Raw genomic sequence first — 23,781 nt, forward strand, 5'->3', positions numbered from 1 at the left:
CTGTGCGCTCGGCTGTCACTCCCCCTGGGCTTGCTTCCCTGGACTCGGGCGCCTGAGCATCGTGATTACATTTTGTTTCCGAGTGAAGACGAGTGAACGCCGGACATCAGCCTGTTCCCGAGCCACGCGCAGCAGAAAGGCGCTGGGGGACGGGCTTCGCAGTAGAGTGGGGCTCCCCATTTGCGACGGGAGTCTCTCCCGAGAACCCACCTCTGCTGCCAAATCCAACTGTATCAATATTTGACCGTAATTCCTGCTTAAACGTTTTCAGTGATTTTCTTCCTGAATCAAGGACTTCGAGCACATGCCTGTTTACCTTTCATCTATGTTACAGGCTGTGCTGTGTGCCTGAAGGTGGACACTGGTTGGGTCGCTAATGAAAATCCAGTCCGTAGAATCTCTTTGTTGAAGGTTACAGGATGGAAGCCCTCCGGTTACCTTGTGGGTTATTGACAATCTGATTGTTCCCGAGAGGGGAGCCCCCTGGTGCGTTTCCTGTCCCTCTGTGTGTGACGTGGCTTTTCATTATGAACTGACGTGAAAACAATCTGGACAGACAATAAAGGTACAGGCGGTGGCAATCAAGATCTATTGGCTTATGATAATTTGCCATTGCTGGAGAGCCTGCCTGGAGCCAACTGGCTCAATTAGTTGTATTTGATTAGAAGTAAACATTGACAATAGAGTTTGAAAGTAGATGGATAGTAGTTAAGTCAACCCCCTATATCCACTGAAATCAAAATAAATTATGAAAAAAGTCAGCACACTGCATCTTGATTTTTATTTGTGTACAGAGCTGCTTAGAATCTTTAGAGGGTCACTAAAATGTTACAAAATTAAATGAAATTAATGCCTTAGGAAATATTTTAAATTACTTCATATAACTATATAGTAGGCACTTAAATGAAGAATTAATATAAAAATAGGTGATGAAATAAATTTGTTCATGAATGCAGTTATTTTCATATTTATGGTGTACTTTATTCATTGGACTAGATTTTTGAGATTTAAATATTTAAATGCCCCAAAACTATCATGAATAATATGTACATTTTAAGAAATCAAAAACTAATTTTCTGTAGTATATTTACTTAAAGCACATTCATTGGTTCAATTTAACAAGTAAATTGTTGTTTGGGTGACGCACTCTTCATTATAATCAGGTTTTCAAACATAATGATAGGAAGAATAAAACCTATAAACATGCTTCATATTTCTTAAGTGGCAATAATGTCTCAGCACCCATACTTCTGACGCATGATCCCATCCCGGGAGACTTTGATATATGAAAATGCAACGAGATAAATAGTTGACATTTCTTTTTCTTTCCATTTAAAACTGAATGAACTACATAATTATTTTAAATATATGTCCCAAATTTTACTTAGGTTTCTGGACAATGAGTAACAAGCAAAATCTCATCCAATAGTTACATTATCTTAAGAGATTCTTTTCACCACTTAAAAATATTTAGTTCATTTACTGATGTGAAACAAAATGAGCTCTTTAATTGTTGATTTCCTATTTTACTTGCTTATTTTCTTAAATAAAAGAAGCCTTGGAAAATTCTATAAGGTCTTTTAAAGGTGTTCTGTTCAAGGTAGTTGTTTTGACATAGGCATTTTTTTTAAACTATTGCTCTTTGAGTTGATGCAAAGTGATGGATAATAATTGCTTTTTATAGTGACTATTAAAATAATATACAGTGATAACATTTAGTATCTATATTTCCTTCATAACTAAATAACCAGGTGTGCATTGGGTAAGTGTTCCAAGTGATGGGCTAGCATGTTAGTGCAGGAGATGGTCATTGTGTGCCTTCTGATTCAGTGCCTGCATCAATCCCGAGGCCAAGTGAACTGGGCAGGAGCAGCGCTCATGACACGAGGCAAAGACTGATGGACAAACTGTCATTTGATTCAGGAACCAGACTGAACAAATTCCAGTTCATTTAGTGCTTTGTCTGCACCAAGCACCACTGTGCCTTGCATTCAGATCGGTGTGTGTGTGTGTGTGTGTGTGTGTGTGTGTGTGTGTAAATATAAGGCAGTCCTAGAGGTCACCATTTCTCATTATAGCCACAATACTGCAGCTTATTAAGAATAAGGAACTATCCCAACATGGCAGGTTCGAGACTCTGCCAGATCTCTGTCTAGAAAGCCTAGGTTCTTCCTTTTGTGATTCTGGGCTCCCCAAGAAGACACGGAAGAGGATTGTGCAGAGTGAGGGCTCTATTGATGTAAATTAATCCCTTCATTCGGTTCAGAAGAAAGAAAAATTGTCTCTATGTTCTCTTTATAAAACAAACTTGTGTGAAGTAAACCAGACATTTTGGAAGGGCCAGTGTTGTAAAAATGGCTGGCTTTTTGCTTCCTGGATTTGAATTTCCTGCAGGTTTGCTTACTCTCTCACAGGACCAAATGGGATGAATCCATTGTCTCTCATTAAATGCTTAGTCTTCAGTTTTGTTATCCACAAGCTTTTTGGGTCATCTCATCAATGCAGAGCCTCCTCACTAGCAAATTTCAAAGGAAAACATCTACCCAATGGATGAAGTAGAGTGTGAAAACAAAATAAAAATAAAAGAGGTTTGGCTACAAATGAGGAGGATTGAAGAAAGAATATAGATGCAGGCTGAAGATGAAGTTGAGGTGAAAAGCCATACTCACTATTAAATACAGTCATGCTGTAGAGAAAAACTGATGAACAAACTGTCATGGTTTCATTTGACCATGAGAAGTACATGGCACTCTTGCAGTTCATTACTGTTGAACTTCTGACCCTGTCCAGCCTCAATGATGATCCCTTTATCTTTATAAGAAACGGAAATTTAGTTCCGTACCTTATAGAAACGGAGAAAAACCTGGGTGACATTGGAGAAATGTTCCTCCTCCATTTGAGCAAATTTCTGAAGTGCCCACCTTTCCTCTGTGAGGATAGAAAGGGGAGTTAACCTATAGCAAAAATAAACCTCTGTGGTGTGAAAATGATTTTCCAGTTCCACATTTCAGTCCAAGAAGGTATGGATTTGTTACATGGGTAACCACAATTTCCCCTGCCATTTTAAGCTTATACTGGAACTAGAAATTCCTTTCCTCACCATCCTATTCCAGGAAGCAACGCTATTTTCATGCTCAGGGATGGGTTTTCCTGTGATTGTTCTGACACCAAGGACACTCAACTTACTGCGTACAAACAGTTGTGCCACCTGAAATAAATGCTGTAGGGGCTAAAGATTTCCCCCTTTTCATTCATTAACTGGGTTCCAAGGTTCTAGAGCAGGGGTGGGCAATGTCCGGCCCCCAGGCCATATGAGGCCCGTGAACTCATTTGGTCTGGCCCTGCCAAGGCATTAGGGGTGAGTTAATTAAATGTTTGACCAACTATAGCAGGCTAACTTTTAAGTTGATAATATTGCATGGCCCGTGAATGATGTTATAAATATCCAATTGGCCCTTGGCAGAAGAAAGGTTCCCCATTCCTGGGCTAGAGGCCCCATTGTAGTAGGTCACCATTTATTGCCAGGATGCTGTGACCTGTGAAGATTATACTTTTTAGATTTATTTGGAATTATATAGATTGTCAGCATTTCTCATTTGTTCACTTATTTTTTTGAGATATTTATATATATTGAAATGCAAAAATCTTTAGTGAGCACTTTGATGAACTTAGGTAAATGGATACACCTTTGTAATACACACCACTATAAAAATACAGAACATCTCCAATCAACCCCCAAACTTTCTTCATTCATATTCTTTTTCCAGTTAACCCACTGACACAATAACCTTAACTTTTTTCACTTAAATCAGTTCTATTCTAGAACTTCATGTAGTTCTATAAAACTTCATGTAGTTCTGTATCAACATACTGCACAACATACAGCAGGTACTCTCAAGTCCAGCTTATTTTGCTCAGAATAGTGTCTCGAGGATCCAATGTTGTTGCATTTATCAATAATTCACTCCGTTCCATTGATGTGTATTGTACGGTTGTATCAATCTGCCATACTCTTTAAATCCATTCTGTTGATGGACTTGAAGTAATTTCCCATTTGAGGCGATTATGATGAAGACTATAAACATTATTGTATTGGTCTTTCTGTAATATGAGGTTTTTATATCTCTTGGGTAAATGCCTAGAAGTGGAATTGCTGGTGTCAAGGGTAAGTGCATGTTCAACTGTATAAGGAACCGTGAAACCTGGAGCCCTGTTTATCTCACCGTTTGACCTTCCCATTTGACCTTCTCACCAGCAGCGTGAACATTCCAGTGGCCCCACAACCTCAACGGTGTCAAGGGCGTCAGTGGCCTTTCTAATGTCGGCCCCTTTCATGGGTGTTTTGTGGTATTCCCCTGTGACATGAATTTGCATTTTCTTGATGACAGGTGACGCTTTGCATATTTCCATCTGTTTCCTGGCCATCACTATGTCTCCCTTTGTGACGTGTCTGTTTAGCCTTTTGTCCATGTTGAGGGCTGTCTTTTTATTGTTTAGTTGCAGGAGAGTTTATAATTTTGAAATTAGTTCTTTAAGTATATTTAAAATATTTTCTGCCAGTGTGTAGCTTGGATATTCATACTCTTAATATATTTGGATGAGTTTACCACCCAAAGTCAAATCTTGGAAGGAATCTTTATAGCACATCTCTGGAGGCATTTATTGAGGGCTTAAATATTTAAAAATAACACTTAATATTTTTAAGTATTTAATGATGACTATTTCTTTGGAAACACATATACTAATATTAAAATTTAGTTTCCCCTCCATGGGAGCTGTTAGAGTATTTTACTAGGTATTTTTGGAGAGGTTTTTCCTTGTATGCATAGTGCTGGGTATGCCCAGTATGTCTAGTTCTTGTTTTGTTGTCGGGAAGACACACTCTTGCGAGAGACATTCTTCATCTGCGGTTCCAGTGTGGACGCAGCTCCTGCAGCTCTCAGTGCTTTCTCATGGTGTGAGGGAAGCAGAGTACAGCTGTGTTATTTTTTAAAATGACTGATGGAGAAGGTCAAGGCCACCTTCCACAGCTGAGCTGAGCAGGACCCGGCTCTGCTCTGAAGATATGCTGCCTGCCCTAGCTGGTTTTGCTCAGCGGATAGAGCTTCAGCCTGTGGACTAAAGGGTCCCGGGTTCGATTCCAGTCAAGGGCACATGCCCGGGTTACAGACTCGATCCCCAGTAGGGGGCGTGCAGGAGGCAGCTGATGAATGAATGATTCTCTCTCATCATTGATGTTTCTCTCTCTCCCTCTCCTCCCTTCCTTGAAATCAATTTTTTTTAAAAAGGACACAGTGCCTTCTTCTTACTGGGTGGACCTCCTCATGTCTGACAGGGAGTTGCAACAGGTCACACCACAGCCCGAGCCCACAGAGGCCCTGCCTCTCCAGGGAGGAGAGAGTTTCCAGAGCTCAGCTTGTCTGGGCAGCGCATCCAGTGTGCAGACCCTTGGCAGAGCTCAGGGCCCAGGGTGGACGATTTGCGCCAAGATGGCCAGTTCCTCAGAGAAGACCTCTGCTGTAGAGTCGCAGGCGTGGATGTATAGATTCAACACCATAACAAGTTCATTTTTTTTGTCTTCTATCTGATTTGCATTTTGATCAGGGTCTTCAATGAATATATTAAATTCGTATTGATCAAACTTATAAATGCCTTCTTTTTACTGGGTGGACCTCCTCATGTCTGACAGGGAGTTGCAACAGGTCACACCACAGCCCGAGCCCACAGAGGCCCTGCCTCTCCAGGGAGGAGAGAGTTTCCAGAACTCAGCTTGTCTGGGCAGCGCATCCAGTGTGCAGAGCCTTGGCAGAGCTCAGGGCCCAGGGCGAACGATTTGCCCAAGATGGCCAGTTCCTCAGAGAAGACCTCTGCTGTAGAGTCGCAGGCGTGGATGTATAGATTCAACACCATAACAAGTTCATTTTTTTTGTCTTCTATCTGATTTGCATTTTGATCAGGGTCTTCAATGAATATATTAAATTCGTATTGATCAAACTTATAAATGACACAAATATGGAATGGATAACTACTATTTTTTATGAAAGGACATAAAACAATCAGATCTGACTTAAATCACAGATCAAAGCAAACAAAAGAAAACGTAATAAGGTCAATATAAAGATTGACATTTCCATTAAAAATAAATTGCCCAAGGATGGGCCGGGATAGGGGAGACCTGTGTGTGTGACAATTAATGTGAAAAAGTGCTGAGCCTTCCAGGAGTCTTTACAATAAGTCATGTGTGTTTGGACATAACAGCACACTTTCCGCTGTGCCGACCCCAGAGAGATGTCCGTGTGAGCCTCACAGCTGGGACCACCCAGAGGAGCAGGTGACGCTTCGGGGCCGTGCTTGGTCCCAGAGACACCAGCGGTCCCTCCGATGGGAGAGAACCCACCGGCAGAATCTAGAACACACGGGCAGAAGCTACCGGAGGGAATTTTCACAGAAATCCAAGAAAAAAATGTATGGCCATTGCAGTTGTTTAGCCGCGACATAGGCTGCTTCAGAGCTGGCTCACTCTGGCCCCTCGTGTGAAGGGCAGGACAGAGTCTCCCTGAGCCTGGGTGCTGGGAAGGGGGCTGGGGTCAGGGGAGGTGGCACTGCCCTCAAGACTCGTTTTACTCTGTGGTGCTTTTGTTGGAAATTAATTCAAGATGAATGGAACTTAAAGAGTTATCTTTTCTGTATCTTTTCTGAAATCCGGTTTGCTCTGTGGGAGGTTACTTCATGCCTATTCATGTTTCCAGATTTTAGCTCTATTTTTCCATGAAAATGTGGAAAATGTCCACATGAGTTGGTGTGTAGGGTGTCAGTATACTCGCTCAGTGCGTGCCTGTGATTCCCTCTATGTTCCCGTCGAACTGCCTCATCTCTGTTCTCAGCAAGGCGCCCGGCTCTCTGTCCACCCTCTGAGCCAGGATTTACTTTATTCTAAAGTTTCATAATACACATGTGTTCCCAAGCACAGCTTCTTGGCTCTCTGTGAGTCTTATTGGGGATATAAATTAGGAAATAGTAACAAAAATCTTCCAGAATAGTGGTTAGCAAACTCCTCTCCTTAACCCTTCAGAGGCTTGGGGTCCCCATCCCCGCAGCGCTGCCTCCCTCGCTTGAGCCCTCTGTGCCACCCTCCTCTCTGCTCCCAGCACAGAGGATTAGCAGACGCAAGGATGAACAGACTCAGTTCCTGTCCGGGGGGAAAGCTGCACTGCAATTTTCTCCACCTAAACCTCCACAATTATATTCAAAGTCTATACATTGAGGAGGTCTCTATTTCTGCAGGTTTGGAAGCGTCTAATTTTGGAATAAGATTTGGGATTAACAGCAGCAGAGAATTTACCACATTTTTTTGAGGGAACAGGGCTCAGGAGCATCCCCCCTCAGTGGTCGCTGTCAGGCTGAGCAGTGAGCAGCCTGGGCCTGTGTTGTCTGTTCTCACTGTGCCTGACTGAACGTGGCCAACCCAGAACCAGGATCTGGGCTGGTTTCCATAAAAGATGGTGACAGGATCCCAACAAAGGCACTCGCAGGCCTGGCTGAGCTCGGCAGCTGCATGAGCTGAAAGGACGACGTCGGCAGGAACGTGCCCAGCAGCACGGCCACCAGGCGGTCTGGGTGTCAGTGGCCTTAGGCCTCATTGCTCACCCGACGTCAGGGTTACGTCCCTGGGTCTGTCCTGGCTGGTACTCGTGGGGGGTTTGCCCTGAGCCAGAAAGGGAAGTGGGGACACCTGCCGTTTAGTGGCCAGGCCTTCCCTCTGGCCAACGCTGTGCGCGTCTTAATGACTGGAAACCTCGGTGTCGTTACTTGACTTAAAAAGAGAAATGCCTATGCGTGTACTTAGTAAGGAAGTGTGAGCGCAATCAGCATTTTATAATATCGACTGGCTTTCTTTTGTCTTTATTCTTACACGCACAGTTGTGTTCTCTTACTGGCAGTAAGTATTTGTTGAAAGTGAATATGTTATCTTACTGTCTCCCTTTCTCCATGGCCCTCAGCTGTCTATAAACACGTGCACACATGCACATATGCACACGCACACGCACACCTGACCTCAACAACCTTGGCGTGGGTGAGGCTGAGCACTCTGTTCTGTTTCTAGCGTCTGTCCCCCTGTCCGATGGCCTCGCTCTTGCCCCCCCCGCCCCAGGAAGCTGTAATTGTTCATCCAATTCTGTGGGAAATGGAAAGGACAGTGTGGCCTCGCTCTGCCCTGAGGACTCTCTGCCCTGAGGACCGTGCTGGTGCCCGTCCTGTCCAGTGCAGTGACCGCGGGCACCTGTGACGTGTGGCGGAGGCTCTGGGTGCTTATCTCATTCCATTGTCATGAAGTAGAACAGGTGCCCGTGACCAGTGGTGATCGCCGAAGATTCATCGCATCAGAGAAGGGGCGGGAAGATGAATGTGACTCCGTGTTCCACGTGCCTCCTCTGCACGAGCCAGATGGCCGCTTGGTCTCCGTAGACGTTAGGTGATCCTTTAAAAAAGAGAAGGAGAAGCAGTAGCCTCTGAGTAAAGCCTGTGTGGCTAACAGCAGCCTTCTCCCTGCTGGGCCGGTGCTCTACACGTCTGCTCTACGAGCGTTACTTTCACACATGTCCCAAGTGAGGTCACAATTTCTTCCATTTCACGTGAGAGGGAAGTGAGGTGCAGACTTACAGTAACAAACAGGAGCATGTGGTGGGCAGGGGGGTGTGGCTGATCCAGGTGGGGTTCCTCGTCGATGCACCTCCCAGAGCATAGCCTCCCCCTTGGTCTTTCCCAGGTGACAGTCCCGTCCTTGCTGGAGACAGGATGGAGGGCCTGCCCGCACGCCTCTGGGACGTGTCACTGAAACAGCGCACTGCTCCATGCTGCTAAGCCTCCGTGTTCTCCTTTTAATGTGGAGATAATGAGGCACCTGCCTCCTGGGCAGTCATGAGGGTTAAAGGAATGACTGGTTCCCGGCACGTTGTGTGAACCATATGTACTTGCCATCGTCATGGTTCTCGATTTGAAAGAGCTGCCGTGTGTTCGGCCGCTGTGGTAACGCGATAGGAATAGATGAAATAGAGACGCCTGGGTGTGCTTGCCCCGGAGACGGGAGCCTCTAGTTATTGGTCCCTCGGGAAGCAGCTCCTGCCGCTCGGACCTGTGGTGTTGCCTTCGCGGGCTTGTGTGTCGGAGCCCACGTGCCCAGCCCGTCCTCACATCTTTGCTTTTCATGTCGCCCATGGATGTCCCCTTGGTGCTCTGGTTGGCTCTGAATGCCGTGCAGGGCCAGAGCCAGCGCAGCTGGGCAGCTGTGGGCCTGCCCCCACCTTGCAGGGGACCGATGGCCATGGACACACCTCAGGGACAGAGCCACTGCCTGTCCCCAGGGCCTGACATCTGCTCACAGCCCATGCGAGTGGGTGCTGCTGCCGTCCACGGTGGGCTGACCCCTCCTTGTTCCCCCACAGATGGCCGCTGCCCAGGACGCCCGGTCTGGCCAGAAAGACTCCTCCGACCAGAACTTTGATTACATGTTCAAGCTGCTCATCATAGGCAACAGCAGCGTGGGCAAGACCTCCTTCCTGTTCCGCTACGCGGACGACTCCTTCACGTCCGCCTTCGTCAGCACCGTGGGCATCGACTTCAAAGTGAAGACTGTGTTCAAGAACGAGAAGAGAATCAAGCTTCAGATCTGGGTAAGTGGCTGTGCCGAGTGTGCTCAGTCCTGGGCGTGGGGCACACGTGTGCGGGGAGGGCTCCTGCCCATCTCCGCGCCACGGTCCCGATGCAGCGCTTTGCTGTGGGGCATTGTTTTAGGGCGGGAGCGAAGCCTCTTTAAGGCTTGGAAACTGTGCCTGTTGTCAAGTCGTGCTTCTTATGAGCGCCCGGAAAAAGGAAAACGTATGGCCACTGTGTTGGTGGGAGGAGCGGTCGGTCTGCTCGGCCTTATGACCCCTGTGACCTTGAGCACCATGAAGCCTTCCTCACCACCTTTCTAACCCACAGACCGGCAAAGTGGGTCTCACCTTTGATGCCACAGGACGCAGGCAAACAGCCAAATGCAGGGAAGTGAAGTCTGTCCCTTCAAAAATCCCAGCTACAACCTCAGACGAGGTTGATTTACACTTCACAGACTCCGTGTCCTCAGCCCTAATAGGTATGTTTATCCACACAAAGAAAACAAAGCAAGAGGAATAAAACGTTTATTTTAAACATGGTTTCCCTGAGCACAAGGTGCTCCATCAGCTTAGAGACCAGCTGGCCTCCCTGCCTCCATCTATAGACCAGGGATTTGTCACCAAACTGCTGGGGTAAATCAGAGCGGCCAGTGAGAGACAGAAGGAATGCAGGCGGGCAGTGGGGCCAAGGTCAGATGGGAGATGAGGGGCCAGGAACGTGGGTGCACAGGAGAGAACTGCTACGCATTCACGTCTACGAGGTGAAGTGTAGGCCACTGGCCGGCCGTTTCCGTGAGTGCAGGCCCCTTTTCCTGTCCATGATCCTTGGCTGCTGACGTCGATTTGAGCTGCAAACAGGCTTTTCCCACGAGGGAGGTTTCTCCTGAGCTGGTTCTGACACCACCTGGTGCAGGTGCCGGGCTGGCCCCAACCCAGGGCGAGCCTTACTGCTCGAAGGAGCTGAGAGACAGGCTGTGGGCAGAGCGCCCTTATGCACATGTCGGTGACACTGGGTGCCCTTCCACAGCTCAGCTCTCGGTGCACAGGCTGGCGTCCTCACAGGTGTCTGCAGTGGGTTCCTGCTCTTCCACTTGTCTAACTGGGGTCTTCCCAGCCCAGCTGCAGTCAGGGGAGAGTGCGGGGAAGTGGCTGTGCCCGTGGCTTTGTCATGAGAAGTGTCCTCGCAGGCGGTGCATGGTTGTGCGGTGGCCCTTCTACAGGGCGTGTCCCAGGTACGGAGGAAAGTGTCTTGGAAGGGGCTTGAGCGGAGGCATGAGGAGGCGTGAGGAGTAACAGGGAGTGCCCTGGTGTTGTTCCCACCATTGGGGTCTGTGTGATGATGCAGTGTGAGCACCGGGAAAACAGTGAGGTTGCACAGTTCCTACTGTCTGTCGGCTTCAGGAGATCATTTATTTAGGAATGTGTTTGACGTTGATGGTGTGCTGTCTCATTGCATTTCCATCACTGCCCGGCTGCTCTTCCTGGTTCATGGTATTTCCATGGACTTCTCCCAACGTGCAAACGAGTTGTCGAGATGTGCGGTCATCTTGGCCTGTGCTACCCTCGCTCCTGCTCCCAACACTGATACCGCACGTGTGGGACCGACACACCAGCAGTTCCTTTGTTCTCTGCTGTCTGACACTGACTCCAGGCGTGGCAGGGACTCACAGGGAATGACTGAGTTCCACAGGTTCCCCTTCAGAGACCAGCTGCTCCCACACCTGCCCCCTCACACCCACTGTCATGGTTGATAATCTGCTAGAACAGCTCACAAAACGCAGGAAGCAGGTTTCTCACTGTCGTTGGCTTATTGCCCATAGGACACAACTCAGGAGCAGAAGAGAGAAGAGGTGCACAGGACAGTCAATTAGCATATTCCCTCCTTATTGGCTGTGGGTGCCGCCATCTTTGCAATGGTGTGGGGTCAATTAGCATATTCCCTCTTTATTAGATAGGATTATACAGGACACAACTCAGGAGCAGAAGAGAGAAGAGGCGCACAGGACAGAGGGTGGGGAGGGATGAGGTGCTGCTTCTGTGTCCCCTCTGGGCGTGGCACCTGCACGGTGGTGCGCTCTCCCCCCGACGCGCACACGCTTCCTCCTCAGGGTGTGGGCCTTCCATTCCAGGCCCCAGTGGATTAAAATCACTGGCCATTGCTGATTAACCTGGTTCTCAGCACCTGTCCCCCAGTAGGTGGGGGAGGCGGGGTGAGGGGATGTTCTAGTCCAGGGGTGGGCAAACTTTTTGACTCGAGGGCCACAATGGGTTCTTAAACTGGACCGGAGGGCCGGAACAAAAGCATGGATGGAGTGTTTGTGTGAACTAATATAAATTCAAAGTAAACATCATTACATAAAAGGGTACGGTCTTTTTTTTTTTAGTTTTATTCATTTCAAACGGGCCGGATCCGGCCCACGGGCTGTAGTTTGCCCACGGCTGTTCTAGTCCTTTGATCCATGGTTTGCTCTTCTGCAAACAGTCCTTGTCCTGAGGCCTTGGAGGGGCCGCCAGGGGTCCCCTTGTGGGCAAGACCTGGGTGGAGGGAGGGCTGTTGTGAGTAGTCACCAACGATGGACCCCAGGATCTCAGGAGCCTGCACCAGGAGCCAGGAGGAGAGCAGACCTGCGTCTCTTACTCTGTGGCCATATCTCAGCCTCTCATCTGTTTCAAAGGGGGAGACGCAAAGTGGGTTCACAGAAATGAAAACCGTCGTGATTGGTCCAATGCACCAAACGCTGCAGATATCGATGTAATTCTGTTCACTCTCCTGGTTTTAAACTGCCCACAGGAGAGCTACCTTCAGGAGGGGAAACCACGGTGTAGAGAGGCTAAGAGACAAGGCAGAGCAGGGTCTCAAGTCCAGTCCGCGGGTGCCGGCCGGTCTGGTGCTGACCTGCCAGTTCCGCAAGGCCAGTGCTGAGTCAGGGCAGTTGTGCCGTGTCGGGCCTGCTTGTCAGGCACCCACAGGCCCGGGAGCTCCAACCCGAGGCCAGACCTCAGGAGGGATTCTGTCAGGAGGCAGAGCTGGGGGCTCCCTGTTTCTGCTCCCTGGTGTGCTGCATGGGGTCTCCACACCCACACCCTGGACAGCTGGTTTCCCACAGCCCACAGCCAAGTACAGCGTGGCTACAGCCACAGAAACGTGAGGTTTCTTCTCGGATGTGTCCTTCCTGCTGACGTCCATCACCGCCTGGGAGCGAGCCTGTCTAGAGAACGTCGCCGTTCGCTTGCACGAGTCACAGACTCTGTGTCTGTCAGTGCACGTTGCTCCCGCTGTCTTCACTGCCTTAGCATTCCTGCGCACTTCCGTTTCACTGTCATTTTTATGAGACTCCAATCAAAATTTTCAAGATTTCAGAGACTCCAAGTATTTAGGCTGGTTCCTTTATTACTTTGTATCTATTTAGTGCTGCTATGAATATACTGGGGACAGATTCAGTGTGGTTTTTCACTTTAATTATGGAGAAATATCTCACAGCTGGGGCCTGCAATCTTTTGCTTCTACTTAAAAAGTAGTTAGGCCTCAAGAATGGCCCTGGAGAGATTTCTCCCCAGTGAGAAGATCACAAGTAATGCAGCATCCTACACTGAGCACCTCTCCTGTGTTTATTGTCAGCGTCCGGGTTACCCTATGGGAGCCCTGAGCTTAGAGAAGCCTGCAGTAGTCTGGCCATTCCTGCCCGGTCCTGTGTGGGCAGCCATGTGTGCGGGTGGCCACACTGTGTGCAGGCGGCCACGCTGTGTGCATGTGGCTACACTGTGTGCAGGCGGCCACGCTGTGTGCATGTGGCTACACTGTGTGCATGTGGCTACACTGTGCAGGTGACCACACTGCGTAGCTCCCTTTCCCCAGGAAAGCACGGGTCTGCATTGTTCACGTCCAGAAGTCGGTGTTGGCTCTGACTATGGGAGACTGGCTTAGAGCTCAAAGGGTGAAGTGCACAGAGCAGGTAGGCAGCAGGATTATGTGTCCTTAAGAGTCATCACGAGCATTTGCTCATTGTTGCATCTCTTTTCCTCATCGGCACCTTCCCGCCCTCACTCCTGAGCTCTGGCTGAGCTCATAGGAAGCGTGTCCTCAGGTGGTCAGGGCCAGGGCTGCCACCCGAAGGGCCCGGTCTGAGCCGTGCTGGTTTGTTGTCCCAGAGATGCCGTCTGCTTGTCCACCGTGCGCTCCCCAACCACACGATCTGCAGAAGCTGTGTCACCGTCAGGTGCAGGAGGTGACGTGAAGCGAGGGGAAGAGGGTGTTTTAAAATAGAGGCTCTGGCATTACTTAGGGGTGGCCAGGCCGACAGGTCAGCAGACAACTGCCACCCACACATTGTGTTGTACTCACGGATCCCAAGCCAATCCCCGGGAGGGTCAGGAGCAGAGGGAGAGACAGCCTGTGGCAGGAGCCCCTGTGGCAGTTTCTGGAGGAGTGGGGAGGCTGCGGGCAGGATTGGGACTGGCTGGCTGCATGTCTCAGCAGGCCCTGGGCACGGGGTCCTGGCTGACGGGGCTGCCCTGGGTGATGTGGGCAGGTGGACGGGGCCAGAGGTGAGCGCCTGGTGAGGGAGGGGCTGGGGCATGAGTGCTGGATTGGGGGTTTGCATTTGAGAAGTGAACCCCAGTGGGTGAAGCTTCCTGTCTATGGTACTTACTGGACAGGTGGCAGAGACGCAGGTGTGGGAGGAGAGCAGAGGCTGAGTCTGCCCAGCACGGCCTATCAGGGGTCGGCCACCATCACTGCATTTGTCAGAGACTGAGAGGCAGGCGGGAGAGGGATGCCTTTTAGGGGAGATATAAACCATGTTGTTTTACTTTAGCCAATAGGTCTGTCTTCCTCTTTTAAGAAAAAATACAGTAGTTTTGCTAACTTATGAATTATGTTGGCTGTGTAGCTCACTGACATTCTTCATAACATTTTTTAGTGGGAAAGTGTGTTCTAAATTCTGAATGAGAATGCAGAAGTTAATACCTGGAAGTCTGCCCATTCTTAAGACTGAGACTCCATGTAAGAGAAAAGTAGGGGAGTTCTTTGGGAATTTCGGTGTGAAGTAGATGAGGAAATCGGTGAAGTAGATGAGGAAATCGGTGATCAGTCCCTGGGGCTGCAGGAACCCTACCTGTGGATACCAAGGTGAGACCAGTCAGGGTGCTCTCCCCCCACTTTTCTTGTGTTGTCCAGACAGATCCCTGTTTCTCCATAGCATTTCCTGGGCTCACTTGCACTGTAATTAGCAGGGCTTGTTCCTATTTTCCTCGTGTAAGCGAGCGAGGAGGTGAGAAAGTCTGACAGGCCGGAAAGTGTTCTCGTAGCTCCGACTGCATCCGATGACTTGTGAGCTCAGCTTCCACCTCTCCGTGCGCTGAAGGCCAACTACCCCCCCTCAACTCGGCCCTGGGCTCGACTCCAGGTCATACATCATAAGCTCCACGCCACAAGGCTACTGTCTGACTCAGCTTCTCACAGTATGTCCTGTTATTCTACACTTATCACTTCCTAGGAGAGCATTGATTTGTGGGAAATTACAGTCTTGCTTTGTCAGTGGAAACACTTTGATGTAGATGACAATTGATGGTTGTTTTAATTAACTTCATAATCTGCATCCAGCCTTCATAATTTGGTAACATTGTAGCCAATGCAACTTGCATTCCAATTTTTATGAAATAATTAAATAGAAGAACAATTCCTGAAGACAAGGTGGAAAGAGAAAAAGATTAAACCGGAGAGCACCGAATGGGGCGTGTCCTGCACCCTGAGGCCACGGGAAAGGCTTCCGTGTGGGAGTCACACGGGTTTCACAGCACGATGGTCTCCGAGGCAGGACTTTCATCACCTGCTGGTGGACCCTCCGCCCGCCCGTACCTGGGAACCTGAGGTTTCAACGCGACAGGCAGTAGGTCCCTGCTCTCCTGGGCTCCTCTGTAATTGGTAATTAGCTGTTCAGACGGACCATTGGCCAACCTGCCACATTTCTGTTTGCAAATTTAGGCAAATTGTTCCCAGGAGAAACATGCATTAAAGTGCCTGATTGGGCTCCAGGTGGACGCGGGATTGAAAGCAGTGATTTCCCACCTTTCAGGCTCTGCAGGGCCCCCCTAAATGCCCTCCTTAAACCGCCCGTTTGTGACCCGGCTCCTGAAAGGCTTCCTGCCTCTCGGTTCATTAGCTTCTAGGGGTTCAGCTCGTTTTTACTCCCTGGGGCATTGCAGACACCAGAGCGAGTTTCCTGGGGGAAGTAGGATGAGAACAATGAAGAAGTAAGTACTGACGACCGTGTCCTTGGTTGTAAAGAGCACAGCACCACGAGGGTGGAGGATGCTGCTACCTCCACGCACTGCTCTCCTGGGCTCCTCTGTAAACATCCCTCTGAGCAGAGCTGGGCTTCCTCCACAGGAGGGTGTGTGACACAGGAGCAGCGCCTGCTGTCCTCGTGGCCATGCCTTGAATTTGACTGGGGCTGCATATCGTACCCTCGTGGGCACAGTGTGGCTGGTGACTAGACTTAACACCTTTCGTACCGCTCAGGAGTTTTCTCGTGTTTCGCGCGCCATCTGTTAAGGACCACTCACGAGTGTTCTCGTTTTTCACGCCCGTGGAAAAAGGAGCGAATCTAGATACTTATGTAAATTTTGTTTGGTCCCTCTTCATAGAGGAAAATGTTTTACGCATTACCATACGTTAAAAAAGTACTAGGAACTTTGTTTAATTGTTTTTGTAAATAAAAATGTTATAATTATTGAAAAACAACACCTAAAGTGCATTATGATGATTTAAATAAAGTGCAGTTTGCCCAAAAACGTGCGGTCCCTGGCGTATGTCTTAGAGATTTCTATGCGGTATGCAATGTGTTAACTAGGTTAAAGCAACCACCAGATTGAGTCTGAGAAGTGCAGTTAAAACTCAGTTTAAAAGAGGCAAGTCTGCGTCGGGAAGTCTACGGGCCAGGAGCCCAGCAGGTAGAACGCCCAGCCTGGAGCCGCTGGGTGCAGCCTGGAGCCGCTGGGTGCAGCCTGGAGCCCCGGGTGCAGCCTGTGAGTGCTGTCTTGTGCTCCGTCGAGCTAGAGCCTGAGACTGAATGCCGGGCCCCTTGGAGGTCTGGTATCTGTGACTTAGTCACGGTGCAGGCTCAGCGGGTCAGCATGTGTAGAGCCAGTGCTAGGGTGGCAGCCAGAGCTTCCCATCAAGCAAATGACCGAATAACAGACATCGCCATGGAAACGCACGTTCGGCTGGACCAGGTGCATGGCTCAGCAACAGCCCTGTTACTCAGCATTCCCGTGTTGTTCCCATTTCGTAGAGGGAGCTGAGGGACAGGTAGTTTATTCTGTGCCCAGGGACACAGATTCCAGCCATGCTCCTCGGATTGCAGGTGACCGGCAGAGCCGGAATGGGAACCTGGTGGCCTGTGCTCTCAGTCACCACACTCCCCAAGGACCAGCCCAGCGCTGGTCGGGGAGGTCCCAGAAGTTTCACAGCATAAACAACGTAAACAGTGATTCTCTTCCCCATCTCAGTTTTGAAAATATTGAAACAATGACCCTAAGAATATGAGTTAGCTCTTCCCGTGAGTTTCAAGGAAAACTGTTATTCATGAGGTTTCCTGGGGAAACACTGTCAGCAGGGCCAGCTTCACACTAGTAACCCATCTGCACGGAGAACTAAGGTGAGTGGGCCAACCTCACCTGAGCCCACACAGGCTGCAGGACCCACACCGGCTGCAGGACCACACAGGCCACAGGACCCACACAGGCCACAGGACCCACACTAACTGCAGGACCCACACCAACTCCAGGACCACACAGGCTACAGGACCCACACCGGCTGCAGGACCACACAGGCCACAGGACCCACACCAACTGCAGGACCCACACCAACTGCAGGACCACACAGGCCACAGGACCCACACAGGTTGCAGGACCCACACCGGCTGCAGGACCCACACAGGCTGCAGGAGTCTAGGACCCCAGCCTGTGGCAGGCAGAGGCCAGAGGGTGTGGGCAGAGTGAGGGTGTGGGCAGAGTTGGTGGCTGGCTGGGGCTACAGAGATGTTACCAGCAGTGCTGACACTACAAATTAGATTTTCCAGTTTTCAGGTCTCATGCCACCTTATCACAGTGCCTCTCAGGGCTGCAAGAGTCACCCCGTCGAGATTAGGGGAAGGAGGGAAGTGGCTGGGACGTGGCAGGTGTGGGAGGAACTGTCAGAGGGAAGGAGGAAAAGGGACCCGAGGAGCTGCATCAATGAAGAAGGAAGGGGGTGAATGGGGCCTGGACGGTGTGGCTCGGTGGGTTGGGCATCCTCTTGTGCACTGAGAGGTCATGGTTCGATTCCCGTTCACGGCACATGCCCGGGTTGCAGGCTCGATCCCCAGTAGGGGACGTGCAAGAGGCAGCCGTGCAAGAGGTCTAGGGAACCAGGCCAGTCACTGTGTGAGGCAAGAACTGTGGTGCTGCCCAGCCCTCTGGTGTGGCCGTCTCTGCATGTACATCGAGTGTGTATGTGCACACAGTGCCCGACAGACACAGACTAGTAACCATCGGCAGGTGTCTTGAATGTTCTCCTTTTTAGGGCCAATTAACAGAATTTTCAGCAATTACTCCTATGACGACCTGTGAGTTCTATGGCTGTTTGTGTCTGTCTTTTCTTTGTTTTGTTTCTGATTCTCATCCTCCCTCCTCACCCCAACCCCCATCCCCAACACACAAACACAGTTTAATTCTTAGGGCAGCTCTCCTTTTCAAATGGGCAAGAGAAGAGGACTCTTATCAATACTTCTCCTCTGGAAACAGATTGATAGGTAACAGGGTGGACTCTTGGCCCACCCAGGACACAGCACAGTGACACTAACACGCTGAGGTGCGATCCCAAAATGGGCATTTGTATTTTTTCCTAAGGTTGTTTTGAACTAGATGTTCTCTACTCTCTGCTCACCTCTGAAATCACTGGAGAAACACATCAGATAAACCGATTTGCCCCTGATTGGATTAGTGTGAGGAACTGGCCGTCTTGTTCTGTAGCCATAAATGAGTCACCCTCCTCTCTTCACACAATGAGGTTGTGTTCTGAGGCTGATGGATGCAGGCGCTCTTGGACTGGGGGGATCAGTCTAGACCAGGGGTGGGCAAACTTTTTGACTCGAGGGCCACAATGGGTTCTTAAACTGGACTGGAGGGCCAGAACAAAAGCATGGATGGAGTGTTTGTGTGAACTAATATAAATTCAAATGTTAGGGTAATTGCCTGTAAAGAAACGGTTTAGGTGCTACATTCTAGGGCAGCCGTGGGCAAACTACGGCCCGCGGGCTGGATACGGCCCGTTTGAAATGGATAAAACTAAAAAAAAAAAAAAAAAACCCGTACCCTTTTATGTAATGATGTTTATTTTGAATTTATATTAGTTCACACAAACACTCCATCCATGCTTTTGTTCCGGCCCTCCGGTCCAGTTTAAGAACCCATTGTGGCCCTCGAGTCAAAAAGTTTGCCCACCCCTGTTCTAGACTCACCCGATACAAACAGTGACCTTTTCAAGGTCAGAGCACCAAGGTCGAGCAGGCCTGCCCCGTTCCCACTAGTCATGTGTTAGAACAGTGGTTCTCAACCTGTGGGTCTCGACCCCTTTGGCGGTCGAACGACGCTTTCACAGGGGTCGCCTAAGACCATCCTGCATATCAGATATGTACATGACGATTCATAACAGTAGCAACATTATAGTTATGAAGTAGCAACGAAAATAATTGTATGGTTGGGTCACAACATGAGGAACTATATTTAAAGGGCCAGAAGGTTGAGGACCACTGTGTTAGAGCATGAAGACAGTTCCGGGTGGGTGGACACTTAAAAACTCAAAGCGTGTGCAACACAGTAACGAGGGAGTCTGGTTGTTCACAATGTACATACATCCCCAAACAGGCCTTTCCCTTCTTATTGCAGTGTTCTCTATACTCCCAGGTTAGATGGTAGAATATTTAATGTGCGCTTAAATGTTTAGCTAATGTATTTGTCCAAAAAAATGAATTGATGTGCCATTTATCAGGAATGGGTGTGTATTTAGAAAATATATTCTAGTTAGAAAGTAATGTTCAGGGAAAAGGAAGCTGCTGAGGTAATGTTTGGGACGGAGTGTAAGCTCCGGTGGCGCTGTCTCTCGCCCGCAGCTGGGACTTCTTTTGGGTTTAGCATGAGGTTTGGCACCACCTCGGTGAAGGACACACGGCGGTGAAGGAGCAGTGGTGGCAGCAAACACATTCCATTTGCTCTCCCGTCTTCACTGTGGAGGTGACAGTGACGTTCCATTCGAATGGAAGGGAGTAAACCCCACAGACGGTCCCCGCTGTCACCAGGGCCGTGATAGATGTTACACTGTGTGTGGAATTGCATGCGCTGCATATCACACACGTGTAAAGCAATATGAAAACCTGTGCCCGAGGATAACGGGGGTGCTTTGCCGAGCGTGAGGCTCTGCCATTGTCCTCACGGGGCTCAAAGGCTCTGTGACCACAGCCCTCAGTGCAGAATGTGTTTCCCTCGTGACCCAGTTCCCACGCCCGCAGACACCCTGGAGTCTGCACCCAGGGCTCTGTGGGATGCGCCTGTGGCGCCTATTGAACCTTACACTGCTGGTCACGGCCCCCTTCATGCACCTTCTGGCCCCAGTGACGCTCTACGGTCATGGCCATGGCCACGGTGGCTGTGTGCTCGTCCTGCAAACGACCTGCAGACGCTGGACAGAACAGGCCTGCCCGCCCTCTGCACTGAGGCTGCCTCTTCCCGCGCGGCTCACGCTCTCCCATCTGCCAGCTCAGCCCACAGCATGGCCGCCTAGCAGCCTCCCTCGATGTCCTCCACGCAGTCAGCCCCACCCCTGTGGCAGCTGGAACCTCTGCATTCCAGCCCCGCTGTCTGCAGTAGCACTCGCCAGGCGGCTCCCTCTCCCTCTCCTCACACACACCATCTTCCTTCTCCCTCCTTTGCTCCTTCTCTTTATTTCTTTCTAAAGGAAACATTATAGGCTTTATTTATTTATTTATTTATTTATCTTTATTAATTTTAGAGAGGAAGGGAGAGGGGGAGAGAGAGAAACACACATTGCTGTGAGAGAGAAACAGCAATTGGCTGCCTCCTGCACGCCCCCTACTGGGGATGGAGCCTGCAAGCCCAGGCATGTGCCCTGACAGGGAATCAACCTGGTGACTTTTTGGTGCACAGGACGATGCCCAACCAACTAAGCCACACCAGCCAGGGCAAAAGGAAACGTTATAAAAGATAAAAGTCCTTTGTAAAAAATGAAAATACAGGAGAATAAGCAGAAAATAAACCCACTGTAAATCAACCCTCCAGAGATACTAGTAACTGTGAATGTTTATACATTTTTAGTTAATTACCTTTTGATCTCTAGAGCTACACACTTAGTTCTTAAAGACCAGGGTCAGACAGGAGAACGCTGTCACCTGCTGGGAACAGTCTGGACATTGACCTGGTTAGTGAGTGTAGGTCGGAGGCAGGAGCCTTCACAGGGGCTCAGGGCAGCCGTGCGGGTAACGAGATGTCACCTGTTGTAAGTGCAGTGGCTTCTGCGGGAGGGTGCTGTAAGGGGCCTTTTAGGCAAAGGAGACGGGGTGAGAGTGCAGAGCCTGCCTGCGGCAGCTAGAACTGCCTCCCCCTGAGCAACATGGAGTGTTTTCTTCACAGTCAGTTTCCCGAGGGCACGTCTTTCTCGGCTGGTTGTGTCTTAATTTCCGGCTGAGCGCTTTTTCCAGGGATTAAAGCCAGGATCTGAAGGAATCACCTTGTTTCTTCTGAGCCAGGAGCGCATCTCGGTGAGGGGCTGGCGGGCGCCCCAGAGTCCCTGGCGGGCTCTGCACCCTGTGCCCCGGATTCATCCCTAATGTGGGGAGGGGGCCAGGAATTTCCACTTCAACTAGTTTGGCTGCATAAAAAGTTCGAGAATCACTGCACTGAAATTCATAAACCCTTAAAAAATCCATGTACCAGATAGCTATCTGGGGCCTGCAGTGTGTGTTAATGTAACTTTGCCCCAGAAATAAACTTCTGTAGAAAGCTTCGCCTGAAAGAGACCTTAACGTTGTGCGATTCCATCTCGGCACTGCAACTGGGGAGATGAGGGAGCTCCCCGAGGTGCTGGTGAGTCCGAGGAAGACGGGGCACCCCCTCCCCTGTTCCTGGCAGAACGCTGACTGCAGGTGCACCCCCCTTCTCAGGTTGGGGCATGCTTGGGGGAGGGGCTCACTTGAGCCCCGGGTTCACCAAGCAGATGGCATGTTAGTCCTTGCCATTTACTCTCTCATGGCACATCCTGAAGCCAGTCTCTTTATAAAAACACATTTTATTGTTTAAAGAGGAACTCGCGGCTGTAACGTAATTAGAAAGCTGCCCAGCGTTGCCATCTCTGCTAACGGCTCGTGCCCGCGTCCCCCCTGCCTGCTGGGCTCTCAGATAAGACGAAGCGGCAGCCCCCACGGAAGGGCTCCCCCAGGATAACCTGCAGGGTGTTCTGTCTCCAGGGAGGACATTCTTCTTCGTCATCAAGCAGCTGAGTATAACCCACCACGGAGTCCTGAGAGCCCAGGCTCCACGGTAAAGACACGGGAGCCGTGTGGGCACACGGTGCGATGTCACCTACTCGTGGGCCTAAACTAACCAACTGGTAGAAACAGGGCAAGATGGTGGCTTCCAAGAGCGGGAGGGGGTGAGAGAGCTGGGTGAGGGATGAGCCTGCCCCTGGTAGATGTGTAGGTTCCGGGATCTCACGCACAGCACAGCGGTCCTACACAACAGCACGTATTACAAACACCAAGCGCCTGAGGAACTAGATAAGGACAAACAAACCAAAGGGTGTCCCAGTGAACTGCGCGAGGGATCTCTGCTGGACTCTCCCATCCCAGAGCTGCAGCCACAGACGAGCTATGCTGAGCGCACAGTGACCTCACTTTGTCTGGGTCAGTGGCTGTGTGGCTCAGATGTCTAAGGGGGCTCTCCCGCCCTCGTGCTAGAACCTCTCCAGGTGACACTTCGTCCCGTCCCAGTAGGAGTGTGGCCCCTGCTCAGCCCAGGCAGGTGCGTCTGTCAGCAGCGCTGTGCTCGCCGATTGCCCACAGGCTCCCATGGTGCCAGGTCAGATTCAACCAGGGGTTAGCCATTGAGTCTCCTTGTTCCTGTTTCATGGGTGGTCGTGCCCAGCGAGCAGCAGCGTCATATTCAAGACCAGCCTCTTCGGTGCAGAGGAGAACATAACTATCATTTTTACAATCACATCCTTTGCGCTTCCCGTGGTCCTCAGTGTTTCTCTAACTATCTGGTTACTGGACCTCATGTTGGGTGAAAAGATATTTCTTCAGGGAATCTCTGCTCTCAAAGTACTTTCAGATAAAAAGAAAAAAACGAATGAAATAACTACACATCACGTACGGAATGTTGAAGTTCTCATTTTGTAAGTCAGCAAAGCAATCAGCTGGCCCTGGGCCCTGGGAAGAGAGAATCGCTGCTGCAGCAGAAGCCATTGGTCTGTGGTTCAGCAGAACCAGAAAATGGAGGCAGCAGCCAGGCTGCCATCTGCTGGGCTGGGCTCTGGAGCCTGTGTGCAGTGAGCTGCCCTGGGGAGGCCCTGGACGACTCTGTGTGAAACACTGTAAAGTCCAGCAGAAATGTGGGGTCACGGGGTCACCCGTGGAGGCTCCCCAGGCTGTGACAGCCGTGTGTCCCTGCTCCCGAGAGCCAGGCCGTGGGCTTCCTGTTTTCCACTGACAGTACTCAGGGGGGACAGTACTCAGCAGCCCAGATTGCCTCCGATGTTTAAATGGCCCATTTGCCTGTACTATCTCAGTATATTTTAAAAATTATTTAAGATGAGGGCTACTTATTTAGAAACTAATAAAGGCTTACACCACCTGAAAGAGAAATGCTTGCATTTCCAGGCTTTGCAGCCTCCCCAGGGTCAGAGAAGCACTTACGCTCTCGCCCGGGCAGGTGCACAGCCCGCCGCCCCGGAGCACGTGGCAGATGCTGCAACCTGTCTCTACTGATCCTGAGGCACAAGGATAGAACTTGACCTATTATTTCTGGCGGTGTTTCCATGGCAACTGTCTTTCCTGGGGTGCGGGGGGGGGGGGGGGGG

The 23,781-nt window shown here is 50.0% G+C and overlaps 1 protein-coding gene across 1 annotated transcript in view; it reads left to right on the forward strand.

Annotated features, from left to right (window-relative positions):
* The window catches only part of RAB3C (RAB3C, member RAS oncogene family), a 49,265-nt gene that overhangs the window by 2,537 nt on the left and 22,947 nt on the right, over positions 1-23,781 (forward strand). Inside the window, exon 2 of the mRNA XM_005874163.2 lies at positions 9,444-9,671. Within this exon, the coding sequence (XP_005874225.1) occupies positions 9,444-9,671 (228 nt within the window). The remainder of the gene's footprint in view (positions 1-9,443; positions 9,672-23,781) is intronic.

This window comes from Myotis brandtii, unplaced genomic scaffold (genome assembly GCF_000412655.1).
Source record: "Myotis brandtii unplaced genomic scaffold, ASM41265v1 scaffold426, whole genome shotgun sequence".
In the NCBI taxonomy this organism is placed as follows: Eukaryota; Metazoa; Chordata; class Mammalia; order Chiroptera; family Vespertilionidae; genus Myotis; species Myotis brandtii.